This window comes from Protopterus annectens, chromosome 12.part0 (assembly GCF_019279795.1).
Source record: "Protopterus annectens isolate FY-2018-M chromosome 12.part0, PAN1.0, whole genome shotgun sequence".
NCBI lineage: Eukaryota > Metazoa > Chordata > Ceratodontiformes > Protopteridae > Protopterus > Protopterus annectens.
In genome coordinates, this window is record NC_056746.1 from 110419270 (window position 1) to 110439451 (window position 20182).

A 20182-nucleotide genomic window follows, 5' to 3' on the forward strand; every position below is an offset into this window, starting at 1 on the left:
AAGCGTAGGTATCTTCTGCAAGACTCCCTGATTGGGATGTGCAGGTATGCTTCTTTTAAATCTAGAGTTGCCAACCAGGCATCTTTGCCTAGCATAGGAAGTAACTGGTGATGAGTCGGCATCATGAATTTTGGAATCTCTAGAAAGGTATTTAGAGTAGACAGGTCCAGGATTGGATGCCATGATTTGTCTTTTCTGGGTACCAGAAAAAGCTTGGAATAGAAACCTTGTCCCTTTTCCTCTTCTGGTACCAGTTGAATAGCCCCCATGCTTAAGAGGGAAAGTACTTGCTTTTGAGCCTCTGCCCACTGATTTGGGGGAGGTCTGGCCACCCGCTTAGTGTTAGCAACGTGTGGTAATAAAATCTGTATCCCTGGGACACTATATTTAAAACCCATTTGTCCTGGGTTATGAGTTCCCAGTTCTTTGCATGAAGAGCAATCTTTCCTCCCAAAGGGGCAGTTAAAAGATAAGTGCTTGGTAATATTAAAAGGAAGTCACTGACGTTGTTTACCATAGGTGTCTTATTTCCAGATTTTGAAGTGGAGGCCCCCCACTGCTTAGTTCTGAGAGTCCCCTGGGACTGAAACCTGGGGTTTTTGCTGTGTCTGGGTTTGGCTTGACAGGATCTGGAAGGGGCTGGAAAGGACCAATTCTTAGTAGGCCAATGTCTATTACATCTTGGAGGTTGCACTTGTAAGAAATCTTCAACAGTTTGCATAGATTTAGCTTGATCTTCCATCTTTTTTAGAACTTCTTCAGCCTTACTGCCAAACAGGCGGTCCTGATGTAAAGGAGCATCCAACAATTTAGCTTTAACATGATCAGGCAAAGATTGCTCCTAAAGCCAAGCATGCCTTCTAAACACAGACCCAGTAACAGCAGCCCTGCAGGAGGCCTCTAAAGAATCAAAACCACATTGCAAAGTATGTTTTCCAACTTGTTCAGCAGAATGCATTAAATCCTGTAAATCTTTATTTTCCAGACAGTCATGAATCAACAATTTTCTGTTTAAGCAGTCCAATAATATGCTGTTGATATTTTAACATATGAAATTGGCAGTTTAAAGCTCTGATTGCCAAGGTTGCAGAAGTATAAACCTTTTTACCCCATCTATCCAGCACCCTAGAGTCTCTATCAGAAGGGGTAGGATTTTTAGCAGTAGAAGCCTTAATGCCCCTAGGCCCCTGAGAAATGGTTCCTGGATCTGCAACAGGATTTTTGTAAAGGAACTTGTGGGAATCAGGAACCCTGTAGTATCTGTCCGGTTTACTAAGAGCCGAAGGCAGGGAATCAGGAGCCAAACTGGATTCCGAGAACACTTCAACATTGTCTAGTATAGAAGGTACAGCCAAAGGCCTATGCTGAGGTAGGAGGAGGAAATCCCTAAGCCTCTTTTTAGAATCAGGAAATTCCTGGAAATGCTCTCTTAAAGTACGCAAAATTTCCCCAAAAGAAAAATCCTCAGGAGGGGAAGCAGAGGGAATGGAATCCTTTGCATTAGAATCCTCACAAGTAGGCATGGACAAATCCAGGTCTTTGAAGAGTCAGAAGAAACAGAATCCTGATCAGAAGATTCATAATCAAGCTCAGCCCTAGGCCTGTTAGGAGGGGGTTGACTACCCCTGATTAGAGTAATTAGATCTTCAGCCATTTTTATCATTTGTTTTTTAGGCATAGGGGCTTGAACATGTGGCCTGGGCGTCATTTTTTTAGACATGGATCAAGATTTTGGCCTTAGTAATGAAGGCGGTGTCGATTTAATGTGCAAGTCTGTAGGCCTGAATACACTCTCAGAAGCCGGTGCCTGCACAGCATCTCTGGACCCATCCAACAGAGACATCCACAGGTTCCATAGGTGAAGCATCTCGCGGCATACCGGACTCCGAATGGGTCTCAGTAGAGGCCTGCGAATCAGAAGTAGCGGGTATATCAGGGGCTGCGAAAGCCCCTCACTGAGTACTGGCGACTGGCTTAGGAGAAGCGTCGTCGGCAGTTTTGGACCTCGGCGGCCTGTCTCTGTCTTTACCTTTCGTTTTTTTCAGAAAGCCGGTAGTCGGATGGCTAACCAATGACATTTCTAGATAATTAAACCGAGAACCGAAGTATTTAGAGAGAAAAATGTATTGACGACGGATAGTGCGCTGATTAAATAAAGCACAAAACCGACAGCAAGTTACGTCGTGGTCAGGTCCTAGGCAAGGAATACAGTACGAATGAAAATCTTTGAGGTATTTGCTTTCCACTAGTAATGCAATTAACTTTTACTGACATGGGTAAGGAGCAAGAAAAAGTTTCCCCAACGGGGTACTTAGCTTTACTTGAAGACTTCGGTTCTGAAACTCAAAAACGAAAATTTCAGGAGTCAGCTGACCGGCACTTGCAAACTGCTTCAGGCACCGCACGACAAGAAAGACAGATGTAATGGCGTCGGCTGCATGTTTTATACCCGACGACCTGACGTCATGTAAGAAGGGACAGCAACTGACGCAGGACCCACGACTATGTTAATCAGGCCGACTGAGGGCTACATGCCAGCAGATTATCCAAATGTAATGACTGCAACAATGAAACACGAAGAACATCTGTAATTCACTGATTTTCTATAAAAAGGACCACAAATCCTTACAAATCTGTTTTTCGTGGATCATGTATTTTTTTCAAAATTGAATTTACAATTTTCACACTAGGGTAGGTGATCGAATTTTGAGCATCAACTAGTGGCCTCATTGGTAGACTGGTCAAATCCTTAATGAATTTGGGGATCCTGAATATTGGAATTAGAGGAAAGGGCATACACAAAGTTGATTCTCATTATGTCTATCCATTCTTCTATGTATAACTCTTCTATTTGGCCCTTTATACACTGAGCTACATTGACTTTATTCACAGAAACTTTTTGGTATCCTTCAGTAGCCAAAATCTCATACATATGGGCTGTATAATCCGAATTGTCCATAATGGTTAACCCTCAACCTTTATCAGGCTAACTTGACCCTCACATCAGCAACTCAACAAATTTAAGCCTCCCATTCTGTTTGGAGACATTTGATTGAAAACTGCTATTAATGTTAAACCCCCTGTTGTTCCTGGTGCAAGCAGGGCGTAAATCCAGTTCACAAAGTCGTTCGAAAGACTGTAGGGTTGGGTGATTTGGTGGATTAAAAGTACTGGCAACACGGATAGGCTTGTTCTCACCATTAAGATTGTCCCCTACAAGGACTTTCAAGTTGAGATTAGAAGTATATGACTGACCTAGGCAGGTTCAATTTCATCCTTGGAACAAAGGTATAAACCTTTGGCCAGTAATTCCACCAACTCCAGTGCTACACAAACAGAACAGTTAAAAAAATTTTGAAGTCCCCTGTTGTATTAGTAACGACATCCAGGTTTGTTTAATCCCAGCTCTAACTTTTCCGTTTGTAAAACTTCTGGTTGTTCTTCTGCTTGGGGATTGCTGGGATCCTGAAAATTTGATTGGTTCTGACTTTGTTATCCCATCAGTGTCAACATCATGGCCCGGATTTCTTATTCTTTCACTTCTAACTGGGTTGGCTTCTGGGCTCCCATCAGCTTTAAGGGTCAGTTCAGCGTTAATAGGTCTATTTTCATCATTATTACCTAGCCCAGTATGGTGGTGGTTACTACATGAAAGCCACGAATGGGATGGGATAACTTTAGTGGCCTTTAATTTGGCTAAATATTGATCAATACTGGAAAAAATCCTGGTATAATCAAATTTATACCTAACGAAAGCAAAGTCAGTTTTAATCTCATTGTCCAAAATAATTTCTTAAGAAACTGAGTCAACCCACATAGAATGTTTCACTATTAGTTCCATTAACTCAATCCAGTTTGTCGAATAAATTAAGTCAATGTGAAAAGGTGAATTACCTTATAATTCTGTGGGGTATTGAACCTTGCGTAGTCCTTTACGTACCATGCATTGCTTAATGCATTCCTTGAAATATAGGATCTCCAGTTGCAGTTTCTTCAGCTTTAATAGCTTGTGGTCTAAGCTATTTAATTTATCATTCATTGTAGTTGTTGTGTCATGGTTTACAGAAAAGTCTCCAGCCGATTGTCCCAGTTCAGAAGTGGTGAAATCCAAAGATAGAGATGCCATTCCGTTCACCCAATCTGCTAAAACAGGAATACCAATAAGCCCCGAGGTCAAACTGCTCATATTTTCTCCAGTCTGTGCTCTTCCGTTGTTCATTGATGCATCCACATTGCCGTTCATCTGGCTAGCTGAAGCATTCGTTGTTAAATCCTGCCTAAGTGATGTATTTACTGCAGGAAGTGATACACTAGCCAATGACACATTAGCTGGGCGAAAATCTTGATACTGTCGACAAATAGCTTCCATCAGTGAAGCCAGGAAATTGACTTTTTCAGTTAATACTTCAATAAGTGCAGTGAGATTCACATTCTCACTACTAGCAGCAAACTGTGAAAACAGATTCGGACTAGGCAGACCACCGGACGCCATAACGAAATGCTCTAATGTAAACACTAAAACCTCTAAAAAAAATTTAAAAAAAAAGCCGCCAGGGTGCAAGAAAGAAACTGCAACAAATATGATGAAGCTGCAACAAGTTTATTTCACACTTTTCATTTGAAACTGAGTAGGTGTATAGGAAAAGTACATATCCTAATTCTTTCCTACACTTTACCAGTAGTCACCCTTACCATCAAAAACAATTAGTTGTAGGACAACTAGTAAGAGCAGCTAGGATCATCACTTTAGAGGATGACCAAATCAGAATGTATGGCAGTGAAAAGGATGTTCATTAGCCGAGGTTACCCAAGTAAGTTAGTACATTCCCCAAGTGAAGTGAATTCAAAGATGATTAAAGGAATATATAATCCCATCTTGAGTACAACCAGTGCCACTAATTCCACCACAATTAGTGAGCAGTTCACCATTACCCCAGAATCAATGGTGGATAAACCCAGCTATTTTATGCAGAGTTTAATCACACCTTTTAGTGCAGATAGCCAAATTGTGAGATTTACTGTTAAGAATTGGGACTTAGTAAAAAATGACCTCTAATTATTCTAGAAAGTAGGGAGTCATCCTAAATTTTTTTAAGAGAGGCCCTAATCTGAAAAATTTGCTGGAGTCTAAAATTATTAGAAAGTCACGACATCTGGGAATGTAAAAATGTGAATCTTGTAGATTTTGCAAGTTCATAGAAGTGGCAACATCTTTTAGCATTAATGACAATATATAGAATTAGAAATAAATTCTACTGTAATTCAAAGTATGTTGTCTATCTTGCCAAATGCCAAAAACGCCCTGCCTATTATATAGGCAAAACGGAACGCAGATTCCGTGAATGCATCTATGAACATCAGTATGCTGTTAGTAAAGGGAAGCTGGATAATGCTTTAGCAAAACACATTTCGATAGAAAACAACCATACATTTAAATATCTAGTAATAGATTGTGTGTTGCATGACATTAGAGGGGGACCTGAGGGCTTGAAGTTGGAAGAAGAGTTATTCTGGCAAATCAAATTAAATGCATACAGGTATCCTGGACGGAATGACTCCTGTTCAATTGTTTGTTGAAGTTTAAAAGCTTGGCAAGGTAGACTTGAAAGTATTAAATATATTTATCATTTTTAGAGGTGCTGAATTTATGAAATAGTGTGTAAAATCTCCCATAGTATATTTATTAGCGAGTGATATCAATGAATTAATTACATTTTTAACATTTAAATTTTAAACATATTCCATTTGAATATATTTAAGTTTATGACATGGTTAGATATTTTTTTGGAAGTGTAAGATAGGTATATGAAAAAGTAATGTATTTATTTGTGTATATTTCATGAATAAGTTATGTTTTGTAAAAAAAATAGATACATGCTGTACTAAGTATTGTCTATAGTGTGATATTTCCTAGTATTTAGGTATTAAACACTGTTTTTTTATGCAGTAGTTGTTGGTAAAGCATAGGTTTTTAATGCACTTGTATGGGGTTTTCTGAATGAATGCTGATTGGGCAGGGATTTATGATGTAATTCATTAATTATTCAGTACCCTTTTGATTGCAAGGGAAGCACCATGTGACCCTCAAGTTATAGTACTAAGCTATGCTTTTTTCTCTGAAGTCTGAACTCAGTTACAAACGAAAAGCAGAGTCACCCAGGAGGTGGAAGGTTGAGACCCAAAGGCCTTCAGGAGCACTGACGCATCCTCAGTAGGGCTATCGGACTACCAGTCACCTCTCTGCTTTAGGACTTCAAGGATATCAGCAAAAGAAATATCCTCTGAGGGGGACCGTGGGGGCCCTTCAGATTCCTCTAAGTCGGTGTTTGATGTCAAAGACTCCTGCGAGGAATCCAGATGCCTCCTCCTGCAAAGCGTCTTCCTGGGAACCTCAACAGTGGGTGCTTCTGGTGAGGTCTCAGTAGAGCGAGGGTCACCCAATGGGGTTACACAAGGCTCCGGGTCTCGACGCTTCACAGGGACACAGGGACTTGCGATGTTGAGGCAGAAAGCGGCACTTTAGGGGAGGAGGGACCTAACAACTTGTGCGTCATAGATGACATAACCCTCCTCATGGAATCAAAGGCACCATTGCTCCGACCAGAGGAAACAGACAGTTCCGAATAGGACGGTAACTTCAACGGAGCAGAGACAGTGGGCTCCGAACCAGAGGATGGAGCCGAGCTCATTCGCACTGAAGCCCTGAGAGGAAGGGTCGGAACAGATGCATCGGTTCCACTCTCCCTCCAGAACAGACGAGAGAGTGTCGGCTCCCAGTCTCTTCCAATGGAACCAAAGTCAGGGTTGATGGAGCCGAAGGCAATGGAACAGGCCTCGGCTCGGAAGGCTCCACAACCACCAGCTCCTCCTCTTCCAACAGCCCTGCTCAGCTTGGAGGAGTAGTAGTCACAGCCGGTGGGATGGTCTTAGGCCCAGAGACCTGTTGGGTCGAGGCCGATAATTTAGCCAGTGTCGGGTTCTCCAGAAGCCTCTGCACCACCCGGGTCCACATCAGAAAGGGTCCGCGAAGAACAAGACGAAGGAACCGAAGACGCCACCAATTGACGGATAGGCGACTTCAAGGTTTTGGAGACGCTCCAAGACCGGGGACCAGCTCCGACAAACTTGCTCAGTACACGACTCCGAAGACTGCATAGCCAGCGACCACACCTTCACAGTAAGGCTTGGAGCCGATGAGTTGGGATCCGATGATGTCTTCGACCCCTTCGATGACTTGGAGGTCTGGTCAGCCTTGTCCAAGGACTCCTGGAAATCTGGCTTCAATAAGCCTCTATCTACCAAGCTTCCTTCTTCTCTCCACTAAAACCCTACTACTGAAGGAATGGCAGATAGAGTAATCCTCCTGGAGGTGAACAGGCCCCAAACAAACAATTCACATGTGTGTCCGTAATGGTCATCTTCTGTCCGAATTTTGGACACTTTTTGAAACCAGATTTCTGTTTCTCCTTATGGTCAGACATTGTTATAAACACCACCAAAGAAAACACTGAATGATTAATCACACTGTAAACCCTTATTGAACAGTTGTAAGTTGTCAGATCCCTGAACAACCGTCAACCTAATCCAAAGAGAGTATACAGTAACACTATAGCAGAAAACACCGTTACTGAAACTAACCACACTGCAAACTCTAAATATTATAAAAGTCCTAAAAACCTGTCAGAATATATCTAATTTTATATATATATATACATATATATATATATATATATACATATATATTAAGCACTCTATGTAATCACACAAACACACTATTTAGAGGTAAACCCGGATAGGGAGTAACTAAAGAATGGCCAAAGGCCTAAGAGCACCGGCTCTGCAAAGTACACTAGTCAAATTTTAAATAAAGAAACGCAAAGGCTAAATGAACCAAAAGCAGTTTAACTATAACAACTTTAGATATTTAAGCAATCAGCAGAATATTGCCAAAAAACAAGTAAATATAAACAAACTGGCCCGAGCTCTTAGACGACCTGCGATCAGTTGCAGCGGCAAACTAGATCTGAGGTAGGACAGAGCATCATTGGATAGGGACCTGGCCTCGAGCTACTCTGAGATCTTCAGCTAGTAAAGCGGCCGACTCGGAGCCGATGGTTCGGCTCCAAACCCATATGTAAGAATAAACAGAGATTGAACAACTTTACATGTACAATTAAACCCTCTGAGCACTCAGAAGAAACAAAATAAATTTTTATTCCAAACACAATAACCAAGTACACCAGACTTGGCAACAATGTCCCATATGGACAGAGTCAGCTTACAAATGCCTGGTCCTCAATATCCTATTTGGATACAGGACATAATTATTCTTTCAGGAAAACCTGGCTATGCTTAGAAAGACCCCCCCCCCAGGTTATTTGACTAACAGTCTACGAATCTATGAAAAATACAAGTCTCCCCAAAACCTACTGCATTTTAAAGAACTACATAACCGCACTAAAACACAATCAACTCGGACAAGAAACTCAATGATAACCCCTTACTAAACCAGAGCTCCAATTCCCCAAAAATTCTGGTTTTCTAATATATGCCACCCAGGAACTACCACCATTCCTAATCCTGTCCCAAATACTACTCTAACTGAAATAACTGCTCAATTTCATTCATATCTTGTTGAAAGCATTATAGCTCTGACTAAAGACTTTCCTTGGAACAACTGACATTCCCTATCTTCAGACAAAACACCAATTTCACCCTAAAACGTATCCCAACCTCCTATATGAAATCTCTGCTATTAAAACTGAAACCTTGTTCTTCAGCAGATCTCTCAGCAGAATACTGGCTGCCAGTTCTGTAGTCTGTTCTGTGTCTATTCTAATTAACAAATCTATCACAGAATTTTAAGTTCCTTCTCTATGGGAAAAAAAATCTACATTTTCCCCCTACAAAGGAGAAAACTCAAGATACAACAACTTTCATACTATTGGCATATTATCCCATTTGTCAAAATGTTTGAAGTGCATTCACAAGCAACTACAACACATCACATCCTTCGACCCACCCACAACACAATCACTGACTTGCTCATTCCCTATATATTTCTTGATCTCTCTAAAGCTTTTGATTTAGTATCTAATCAAAGAACTCCTCTGTCAAATGTCTGGCCCCAGGTTTTCACACACACTATAATTTAACTATATTATAGTTCATAAGAGTCTGTTAAAAGGCTCTCCCCGCCTTCCTTCCTGCCAATACTGGTGTACCACACAGCTACATTCTTAGCCCTCTGCACTAATATATTTCACTGCAATGTATGCAAATCTTAAGTTTCCCCTTAAACTATATGTCAACTGTTCTACCCTATTATGCACTTCTGTCAACCTAATACATCTACAGAGAATTACTCAAGGCCTTTAACTCTGTTGAAAGCTGGGGACAGGACAAATTGCCTGCTACTCACTCCCAAAAATCTAAATTACTTCTCTTTTTTCCAAAATCCTAAGTCCACGAGAATAACTTAAATTTCATTGTTAAGCAATACAATGATTGATGTTACCTCACATGCAAAACTACTTGACGTAATAAAAAAAAAATACACCATTTGATTTGCATATTCATACTAGTATCAAGAATACACGTCAAAAACTTAGCACCCACCTCTATAAAGTAAATTTCTTAAAAACTTTGCCAAAGTAACTCCAGCTACCACTTGCATTTTACCAACCCTCCTAAACACAGCCCCCATCATGACAAACCTGCAAGCATCACTTATTACTAACTTGGATGACAATGTAAAAAGCCATTTGAGTAGCATATAAAAAAAGTTATGTTCTCACCATAACGTTCCATGTTTGTTGTCCTTGATCTCACCTTCCTTCTTGCTCTTTGGGTTCAGAGCCAACCCTCTGCTCCGACTTGGCTCTATACTATAGCTTGAGAGCTTTTACTGGCGAGGCTAGACCCTATCCCAGCATGCCTAGTGGTGGTTACCCAGATCTCGTTTGTGATGACCTAGAACTAGACCATACAAATAGAAGAGAGATGTACTCTGCTTTACATATCAGATGACACCTACATATAAAGGTGTAACCCCTCCACAAGAGTAATTGGAGTAGAGATTAACCATATGGTATATAGGAAACCAAACCTGTATAACCAATAAACCAAGGGATTCCTCTCGATCCTCCAGGAAGGGGGAAGGAGGGTGGGAAGCATGAAGGAAGGCGAGATCAAGGACAACAAACATGGAACCTTATCGTGAGTACATAACTTCTTTATGTTATGTTGTCCATATCTTGCCTTCTTTCTTGCTGTTTGGAACAGTGTCCCCAGCACCTGATTCTTGGGTGGCTCACTGGAAAAACTCTTCAGTACCATGGAACCAAAGGATGCCCTATTCCAGGAGGCCACATCTACTTTGTAATAAGTGACAAAGGTATGAGGATTAGCCCATGTAGCTGCTGCACAGACCGAATCCAAAGGCAGTCTGGCTTGAAAGGCAAAAGAGGTAGCCAAGGCCCTTGTTGAGTGTCCTCCAATTTTCCATGGACGTTTTTGTGTACTCAACTCATACACATTTTATAGTGTCTGAAAGCCACTTCAATAGTCACCTTTGAGACTGCACAACCTTTTTTATTGTCCGTAAAAGATATGAACAATTGGTCAGATTTTCTAAAGTACTTGGTCCTGTGTAAACAGAAATGTGAATCTCTATAACACCCAACTGATGAAGCTTATACTCTGCCTTGTTGCCATGACTGGGGAAGATGACAGGAAGCTCAATGGATGGATTCAAATTGCAGTCAGGACATACCTTGGGTAAGAAAGAGAGATTGGTTCTGAGAGAAACCTGATCTTAATGGAAAATCAAGTATGGGGGACGAATAGATCATCATCTTTTCGGCTTTTCCCGGTTAGGGGTCGCCACAGCGAATCAACTGTCTGCTCATGATTGCCAGTGGAGTTTTACGGTGTCAAGTTGCCAGCCCGGCGCCCAACCTTCCACAGAAGGCACACACATGCACGCACTCACACCTAGGGACAATTTAGGCTGCCCAATCCACCTATAGCATGTCTTTGGGATGTGGGAGGAAACTGGAGCACCTGGAGGAAACCCACGTGACCACAGGGAGGACATGCAGACTCCGCAAAGAAGGCACCCCAGCCGAGAATTGAACCAGAGAACCTCTTGCTGTGAGGCGGCAACGCTATCCACTGCACCACTGTGGCCACCCTATTATATCAAAAATGCAATGAAAATGATAAATTAAGTATTTATGAATACTGTACACAGTCCCTGTGGCTTCTTAGTGAACCTTCCATGGTGAATACAGTAGAAGTTCATCATTTGCACTGCTACAGTATTTTTTTAGGCTCTATTGGTTGTGTCTTGCCTAAGATACAGCAGCTGGCCAAGCTTCCAAAAGCTATCGCTCTGGCCTACACTTCATTCTAACTGATGATTGGTCAGCCCTTAGAAGGGAAAATCAGTAGCCATACTGGGAAATTAGTACTTTCTTGCCACCTTGTGAAGAAGCAGCTTAAAGGCTGCTTGAGAGCATGGGGGACAAACAGATAAGGCCTGTAAATTCTAAAACCCTTCTAGCTGAGGTAATTGCAACTAAGAAAAGGGTCTTCCAAGTCAGAAATCTGAGAGGACAAGAAGCAGATTGTTCAAAGGGAGAAAATCAGAGCATTTAAAACTAAATTTAGATCCGGGGGGGGTCTCTTTCTGGAGGTCGTAAGAGTGTAGTACCTCTTAGGAATGCCTTGCATAACCTATGAGACATGATATTGGACCCCATTTCTCCCATATGGAAATTAGAAATGGCAGCCAACTGAACTGTGATAGTAGCTGCAGCTGCTCCTTGGTCAAAGGTTTCAGCAAAAAATTCAAGAATCTTTGAAATGGGGGCAGTAAACAGATCAACCTGATTTTTGTCTCCCAATAAGAGAACCTCTTCCATTTACTAGCATACAGTTTCCTAGTAGTGGGCTTATGGGAAGAAATCAAAATGTGTTGAACTGCTGGAGAAACATCAAGAAGCCTGGCTAAGACTGGAAGTGGAGAAACCAAGCTGTGAACTTCAGAGTTTGAATGGAAGGATGGGGAGCCCCTGACTGATACTTCAAAAGATTTGGCGCTGGGTCCAGTATCCAAGGCTCCCACTGCAGCTGAGGCCAAAGGAATGGTAACCATATTTGACGAGGTCAGTAAGGGGCAATGAGGATTAGCTTGCAACCCAACCACTGTGCTTTCTGAAGAGCCTTGGGTATCAGAGAAAAAGGTGGGAAGGCGTAAACCAGTCCCGGGGGCCAATCATAAACAAGTGCGTCCCTGGGTGACTGTTCCAGTGGTGGGGCTAGGGCAAAGCAGCTGCTGCATTTATTGTTGGGGGGGGGGGTGACAGATTACAGCAAGGCTGGCCCCTTTTGCGAAAAATCTGGTCCGCAACTTCCTGCTTCAGGGACCACTCGTGAGGCATCAGGATAGCCCAACTAAGTTTGTTCACTTTGACATTGGATTTCCACGGGATGTGCGTTGTAACCAGAAAGCGTTGGGAAGACATCCCCAACCTCCAAACTCGTAGAGCCTCTCGACACAAGGGGTAAAATCTGGCTCCACCCTGTTTGTTGATGTACCATACTACAGACATATTGTCCATCTGAATTGATGTAGTCCCTGTAGGTAGAGTGTACTGGAGGTGCTTGCAAAAACAGAAGCCCCGCTCTCATCTCCAGGACATTGATGTGCAACTGGCACTCGAGGTCCTGCCAAGTTCCTTGAACAGTCTTGTCCCAGATAATGCCCCCACCCCACCCTATCTGTGAAGTGTCCATGGTCACTTTGGCTACAGGTTGGGTGGGGGGGATAGAAACAGCCTGCATATTGTTAACATAGGGGAGTGAAGCCACCACTCCAGATCATTTTTGCAGGATTCCATGATCAGAATCTGATGTGACATGGGTAAATCCTGGAATGACCATTGTGCAAATAGGAGCCACTGTAGAATTCTCATATGGAAGCAAGCCATAGGGATCAGAGTGACTGCCACCGCCAGAACCCAGGACTTTGGGGACAAATTTTACTTGAATTCCTTTTTGTGTGAACAGCATGACAACTTGGGGACGGATCATAAACTAACTCTCTCAAGGCAGCTTTGCTATCATGGCCATTGTGTCCAAAACTGACCCTATAAAAGCAATTTATTGACAAGGCAACAAGGCAGATTTTTTGTAGTTTATGGTGATCCCTAGTTGAGAACAAGAACAAATTGCGGGGATTCCCTCACCTTGATTAGTTAATGCTCGGTGATGGCAGTAAGGAGCCAGCCATCTAGATATGGAAACACCCGGAATCCTTGATGCCTCAGGTGAGCCGCACCATACTGCCATGCATTTGAACACCCTGGGGACTGTGGTGAGACTAAAGGGCAGTGCTCTGAACTGATAATGACTGGCTCCCAGCCAGAATCGTCGATATCTCCTTGACCATCAGTCCATTTTTATGTGGTAGTATGCATCCTGGAGATCGACAGAGCACATCCAATTGTCCTGACCCAGAAAGGGAAGAATGAACTGCAGTGTTACCATCCGGAATTTTGTTTTCTTGACTGATTTGTTCAGCCTGCTGAGATCCAATAAGGGTCTCCAGTCCCGTTTTCTTTGGAAGTAAAAAGAACCTTGAGTAAGTTCCGGATCCAATTTGGTCTGCAGGGATTTCCCAAATGACTTTCTTAGCAACCTTTGAACCTTTATGTTTGCTTGAGCCAGAAGACTGGGTGGAACATCTGGGATAGGGTGGTATTTTTTTGAAAGAAGTTGGAAGAAGGGGATATCGTAACCTCCAGATATTATCGATAGTACCCATGAATCTTCTGTGACCGTCTGCCAGGCATTTTGGTACAAGGATAATTCCCCCCCTCGACTGTCTCCAGAGTCGGACAGTCGAGCATCCCTTCAGGAGCTCTGGAAGGGCCTACCAGAGAAGGTATCTGTCGCCCTGATTCTGCAGACCCCCGCCCCATCAACTAGATTGGCATCTTCTATTCCCTCCTATGCCGCTGGGGGAAAAATCTCCACGTCAGTCAGACGAATCTCCCTGGGATTTCCAGAACCACATTTTCCCGCTCTTTTGGCCTTTAGGATAAGGTTCGATGGAGCAGAAAAAAATACTCCGGCAGAGAGTTTTGCCATCCTGTTCACACCTGGTAAGAGTCCCCCCCCCCCCCCCCGAGGCCCGAATAAGCACAAGGTGTCAAAGCAGGCACTGGTAAAGGAAGACTTGAAGGCCTCCACAAAATGACAAAGGCGCATCCAGGAGTGTCTACACAAGACCACCCCCTGTGCCTGCCACCCTGCTGGCCCCATCGGCTACATAAGACATTAGCCGCATGGAGGAGTTAACCACCCAAGTCAAGGTCGCAACTGAGAAGCCACCTTGTCTGAGGCTCCCGCAGCTGTAGAATCCTGCAAGCTAACTCTCTGAGGAGATCCCTTTGAAGCCTTGTAAAGTGGGACATATAAGTTCAGCGACCCGAGTGTAAAGGTCGCTGAAGAAAACATGCTTCCTGTATCTATCCATCGTAGACTCTTTGTTCGGCGGATGGACAGATGAAGTTTCTGCTAATTCCTTCTTAGTGGCTGTTGCCACCATCATAGCATCAACAGGAGCATCTTTGGATAAGAAGAGTCTGTCTTCAGGGGCTGTAATGAATTTATTGGGCCTCCGCAAAACTGGTTCCATCGTGTCTGGAGAGCTCCACGCCTTTTGACTCACTACATGCGATAGTGGGTCAAAAGGAGGAGACACCCAAGAGGTGGAGGGTCGGGAACCAAATACATCCATGTACACTGACTCGTCTTCAGAAGGGGCAAGGGACTTCCAGGTCACCCCTCTAAGGATTTTCTAAGATGTCTGAAAAAGGGACATCTTCAGAGGGGGACCACAGGGACCCCTCTGAGTCATCCAAGTCTGTGTCTGATGTCAACGACTCAGGGGAGTCCACATGCTTCCTCTTGCAAGCCCTCTTCCGAGGGACCTCCTCAGAGAGATGCTCAGGGAGGATCCAGAAGAGGTGGGCTCGCCCAATGGGGCGTCCTGGAGCATGGGTTCCCTATGCTTGGGGCGGAGGGGAGGTTCATTGGCAGACAACAGCACCAAAGGCAAAGGAGCCAATGGAAAAGAGGGTAGAGCTCTCAGCAGACAGCACGCTCATCACCTCGAAGACACTGCGGCTCTGACCCAAAAGAGTCTCCAGCTCCGAAGAAGTCTGCGACTTCATCCGAACAAAGGGCGACGGCTCTGAAGCCGATGTAGGAGCCAAGCTGACCTGTGCCAAAGCTTCGAGAGGGAGAGCAGGGTCACACAAGGGTCTGATGCCACTACCCCCCCTCGCAGCAGACAAGGGAGAGTCAGCTCCCAGATCCCTCAACAGAAGGGGGTATCGAGGAGATCAGTGAGGTAGTCAGAACCAAAAGACCAGAGGTTAATGAAAGACAGTTCCACCACTATGGACTTCAATACGCTCCAGCTCCAAACTCAGAGACGAGGAATCGAGACAGGTGTTATGCTGCCGGCACTATTTCCTTCTGGGATCGGCCAGACAGTATTTTTGCTAATGCTTGTGTCCGAAGAAGCCTCTTTACCACCCTCTCCACATCATCACCAGAGAGGCTCCTGGATGACCGAGAGGAATGGGTTGAAAACCAGTGGCTGCCTGCCACAGATTGTAATAAAGTAGTATGTGGAGCAGACCGCACCATTTCCAAGGCAGGAGACCTGGAATGCTTGTGGGACCTTATTGGCTCCGAAAACACAAATGGAGCCGTAGGTGAAAGAGGCTTGTCGGGTCCGACTTAGCTTGTAGCTTGCCCTTCTCCTTAGCCAGGTCCGAACACAGAGCCGAAAAGGATGAAGGCTCAAGTTTTTTCCACTTTTTTTGCTGACTGAGTCCCCTCCATAGCAGCATCGAAGGGGCCCTTCAGTAAATCTCTTAAGATTAATTTCTCTCTCTCCTGCAGGACGCGTGAACTAAATGCATGGCAAATAGAACACGAATCCTGCAGGTGTGAACAGGTCCTAAACAATATACGAAATTTGTGTGCCCGTCAGTAAGGGACATCTTTTGACAGCACGAATCGCCCTTTTTGAAACCTGAAGGTTTCGATCCTTTGGCAGTATCTTTAGACATAATGACCAACAGCACTATGTAAAGCTAGACAAAGAAAAAAACTACTACAAGATTACTAGGCAATAACAGCCAAAAAAAAAAAATTTTTTTTTTTTTTTTTTTTTTAGAGGGACAGGAAAAAAAGAGAAGGGGGGCCTCTAAGTTAAACGACGAACTCCCCACCTAAGGAGAGCCTCCAACTAAAATGGCAACTCCCTAAAAGTTAAAGAAAGCAAGAAAAAGGGAAAAAAACCCTCTAAATTAAACAAGTCTAAGACAGAAAAAGGCCAGAGAGAAAAATGGTTAGTCTCCAAGAAACACAAATCACTCGGACAGGATAAGGAAGGTAGAAGAACAAAGTGCAGGTACTAATAAGTTAGAAAATATAAATAGAATATACACTTAGCCTGAGCCAATATCCACAAACTGGACACTGCAAGCGACAAACGAGATCTGGGTAACTATCGCTAGGCATGCTGGGACAGGGTCTAGCCTTGAGCCAGTAAAAGCTCTCGAGCTATAGTATATGGCAGAGTCAGAGCCAAGGATCGGCTCTGAACCCAAACTGCAAGAATGAAGGCGAGATATGGACAAAGTAACATCCAACCTTACCAGACCCACTATTGTACAGGACTAAACACAAATGTCTCACCACCTGTCTTACACTAAGCCCATCTTAATCAACAGACTCATCCACACCCAATCTGCCTGTCCAAAAAGTAGCCCTATACTCCCTTACTACCTCCCAAATCATCTGCTTCCCATCTAAAAACCACAAAATGCAGCTGGAATACATCTCTATTCAATTGCGCAGTTACACCTTAAAACAAAATCCCTACATCAATCAAGTCTCACAAATGGTCATCAGTTCAAATTATTACTAAAAAGATTACCTCTATCTCATGGCTACATCCCTGCTACTCACCTGAGACATAGCTCTAACACTTCTGCTATGTCCCTTTAAATTCCCCCCACTCAAATCTGCAAGGGGCCATGTTTTAATCTGCTTTCCTCTAGTTAACATAGATTCATAGGGGTTTACTAGGCCAACGACCACCAAGGCCTTTTTAAGCCTAGCCATGCATCCCAAACCTCTAAGTTCTGATACACTTGATAAGTGTGAGCATGGGCCTGGGAAATTAACCATTTACAGGTTACCTCTGTCCATTAAAGAACATAGGTGCCAAACCAGGGATGAATTTCTGGTTTCCCATCCAACTGTCCAAAGTTGCACTTGAATTGGGTTTAGGAAGAACTCAGCTTCACATGGATGGATCGCCTGTTCCATAGACAGGTTAACTCCCTGGGATACAAACCTATATCTCCAGCATGTCCTACTTGTATCACAATCAAGTTTTAAGTCTGCAATGGGTGATTCTGGTGCTGCTTTGTGTCTATGCAGGAGGTCCACAGTGGGGTCTGACATCATCACCAAATCTTAACTCAACTTTCCTACTGTCACTTAAACTAGCCTATCCCCATCAAATACCTCACTTACCTTATTTGTATACTACTACTGCCTACCATATATACCAAACTATCTGCAAGTATTTCAATGTAATGCCTGCACAACAGTGCTTCTGAATACCTGTACACCATTTTATAATATGTTACATACAGCTAAAACTGTATTAAGAAAACAGTTATAAACATGGATCATACTACACATCATAGCTTGCAACTTTAATCCCCATGTCTCTGCTGAAAAAGGACACATGTACCCAAATCAGACTTTCTTAGTAACCACATGTCAAAGAAATGACATTATACACCCTTACATACATTATGTGCATTTATACAAGGGTAAGTGCGTGCTTGGATCTAGGACTCTCCATTGAACACACATTTCACAGAAACGTAAACCACCGAACATATCGTGAAAGTGCATTTATCGAAATTGCACTTTTGCCAGAAAGCAAACAAGCAGTTATTTGCACGGAGGTTTAGTTGTACATCAACATGTGGTGTAGATTGTACAACTAAAGAAACTGTTGCTTAGATTGCGGTACAGTGGGGATAAGGGAATACTCCCTTTTCCCCACTGTAGTACAATCTCAGAGTGAGAATATTAAAGTAGGGAACTGTGGGGGGGCAGAGCCCCCCACATGGGAGGTGAGGGGGGACTTGCCCTCTGCAAAAATGTGAGTAATCTTATTTAATATTTTGTGTTTTCTTGTTTTGTTTTTGCGTAAGTTCATTTTCGATAAATGCACCACTTACGCGAAAGTGTGTTCGGTGGTTTATGTTTCAGTGAAACTTGTGTTCAATGGAGAGTCATAGATCCGTGTGCTTATGTATGCATAAAAAAATATAGTATACATATACACACAGTCCTGAAAGAAGGACAGTAATGTAGTCATTCATACCCCAGAAGGCAGACTCAAAGCACTAGTTATATCTTGGTGAAATAAAAAAACACTTAAATTTCACTGACTTGTATTTCTAGAATATTGGTTTGAACTTTACATAGAAATCGTTTGGTGTAACCCTCTAGCAACAAAGATACCTTACTGAATTTGGCTATCAGCATAATAAAAGACACCATAGTATACTCTTAGATAAAGAGAAAAGAAAACACTGAATGGCCTTCAACCTCAATTTCGCAGTAAGAACCATTTTATATACACCACAACACAATTACAGTATTTACTGCATTTTTCTAGTCTGTTATACTTACCCAAAAGACTTTGTAAGCTTTTTAGTTCCAACTGGCTTATCACTATGCTGAAGCTCATAAAAGACTCGCTGCAATGCTAGTGGAACACTCTTCGAGGAGTCGTCACCTTCGGTGGGCATCATATATACTGCCTAGAATTAAGGAGTAAAAAAAAAAAATATTAGTCTTGCTTAAATATGGTTAAAAATTACATTCTCATGTTAGCACACAGCACAAACTTTTTCAGTAAGGATAACTTGAAAAGAAATTTTCCATGCTGTCCAAATGGTGTGGAGATATGAAGCCCCAACTGTAACCTGGGAGACCATATTTGAGTAATGAACTCCGCCCAAGTGGCCAGGGCCCAAGATGCATTTTTGTAGTTCACCAACCTCCAAGGCAGGGAAGAAATAACTTGCTATATGACCATGGTGGAAGGGGAGGGGGGCTCTACCTTTCCTGCTAAGTACAGGGAATACAACAGCTCACCCACAGACAAGTTTCCCAATGATATTAATGCATTATTGTTATGGGACATGACTATGGGAAAGGAAAAACACAAGATGCATTACCTTAACTCAATTCTCGATTAATCTGGCAACGCAATAATGACCACCCAGTGAGGAAACAAACTTGTTAGCAGATCAAGCAAGGGGAGTGATGATCTCCAACCACACAACAAAAGTCTCCAATGTGAAATAGATCCAATTATCCAAGTACTAACCTGTCAAGTTTGGAAGGAGGGGACTTCCCCTGTAAAAAGATGCAGCTATGTCAGCCACCATTACAATAGTGACAAAGGACAATTACACAAGCTGCACTTACCCAATAACAGAGGTTATTGCAGTAGCGCTTAGGTTACAGGGGCTGCACCCAGCCAAGGATACAACCAGCCAGCTTCACAAAGCTTTGTCTCACCCCACTCATTCACTCAAAAGTACAGTTTTGTACCAACCATAAATGTAGATGTTCGAAGATCTACATTGCTGCAGTCCTTACATATGGGTAGTCCGCTGTCCTCGGTCGGCCCGAATACCAAAGTATAAGGCTGACGTCGGTCAAGGCGCTTAGAACTGACATCAGAAAGTCAGGGTACAAAAGCGCATGACCGACGTCATATCCTCAGTCTTTTCTTGCCCCAAATGTCAGAAGGCCCTAAAAAGAAAGGCCCAAACCAAAAGACAGCAAAAAACCAACCAACCACCCCTGCACTACTCCTATTTACAATATTTACAATATTGACAGTATTCACAACCCACACCACACAACCGCCTCTAACTACAGAGGGGAAGGAGAGAGGGTAAATTGGACTGCAGCAATGTAGATCTTCGAACATCTACATTTATGGTAGGTACAAGTATTGACAGTATTCAGGAGAACCCGGGGATCCAAC

General features: G+C 43.0%; 1 protein-coding gene across 1 annotated transcript in view; it reads right to left on the bottom strand.

The window, feature by feature from the left end:
- Nucleotides 1–20182, bottom strand: part of USP7 (ubiquitin specific peptidase 7) — a 3814244-nt gene that overhangs the window by 2713831 nt on the left and 1080231 nt on the right. The window contains 1 exon segment of the mRNA XM_044088895.1: nucleotides 18811–18941. Coding sequence (XP_043944830.1) covers nucleotides 18811–18941 — 131 coding nt within the window.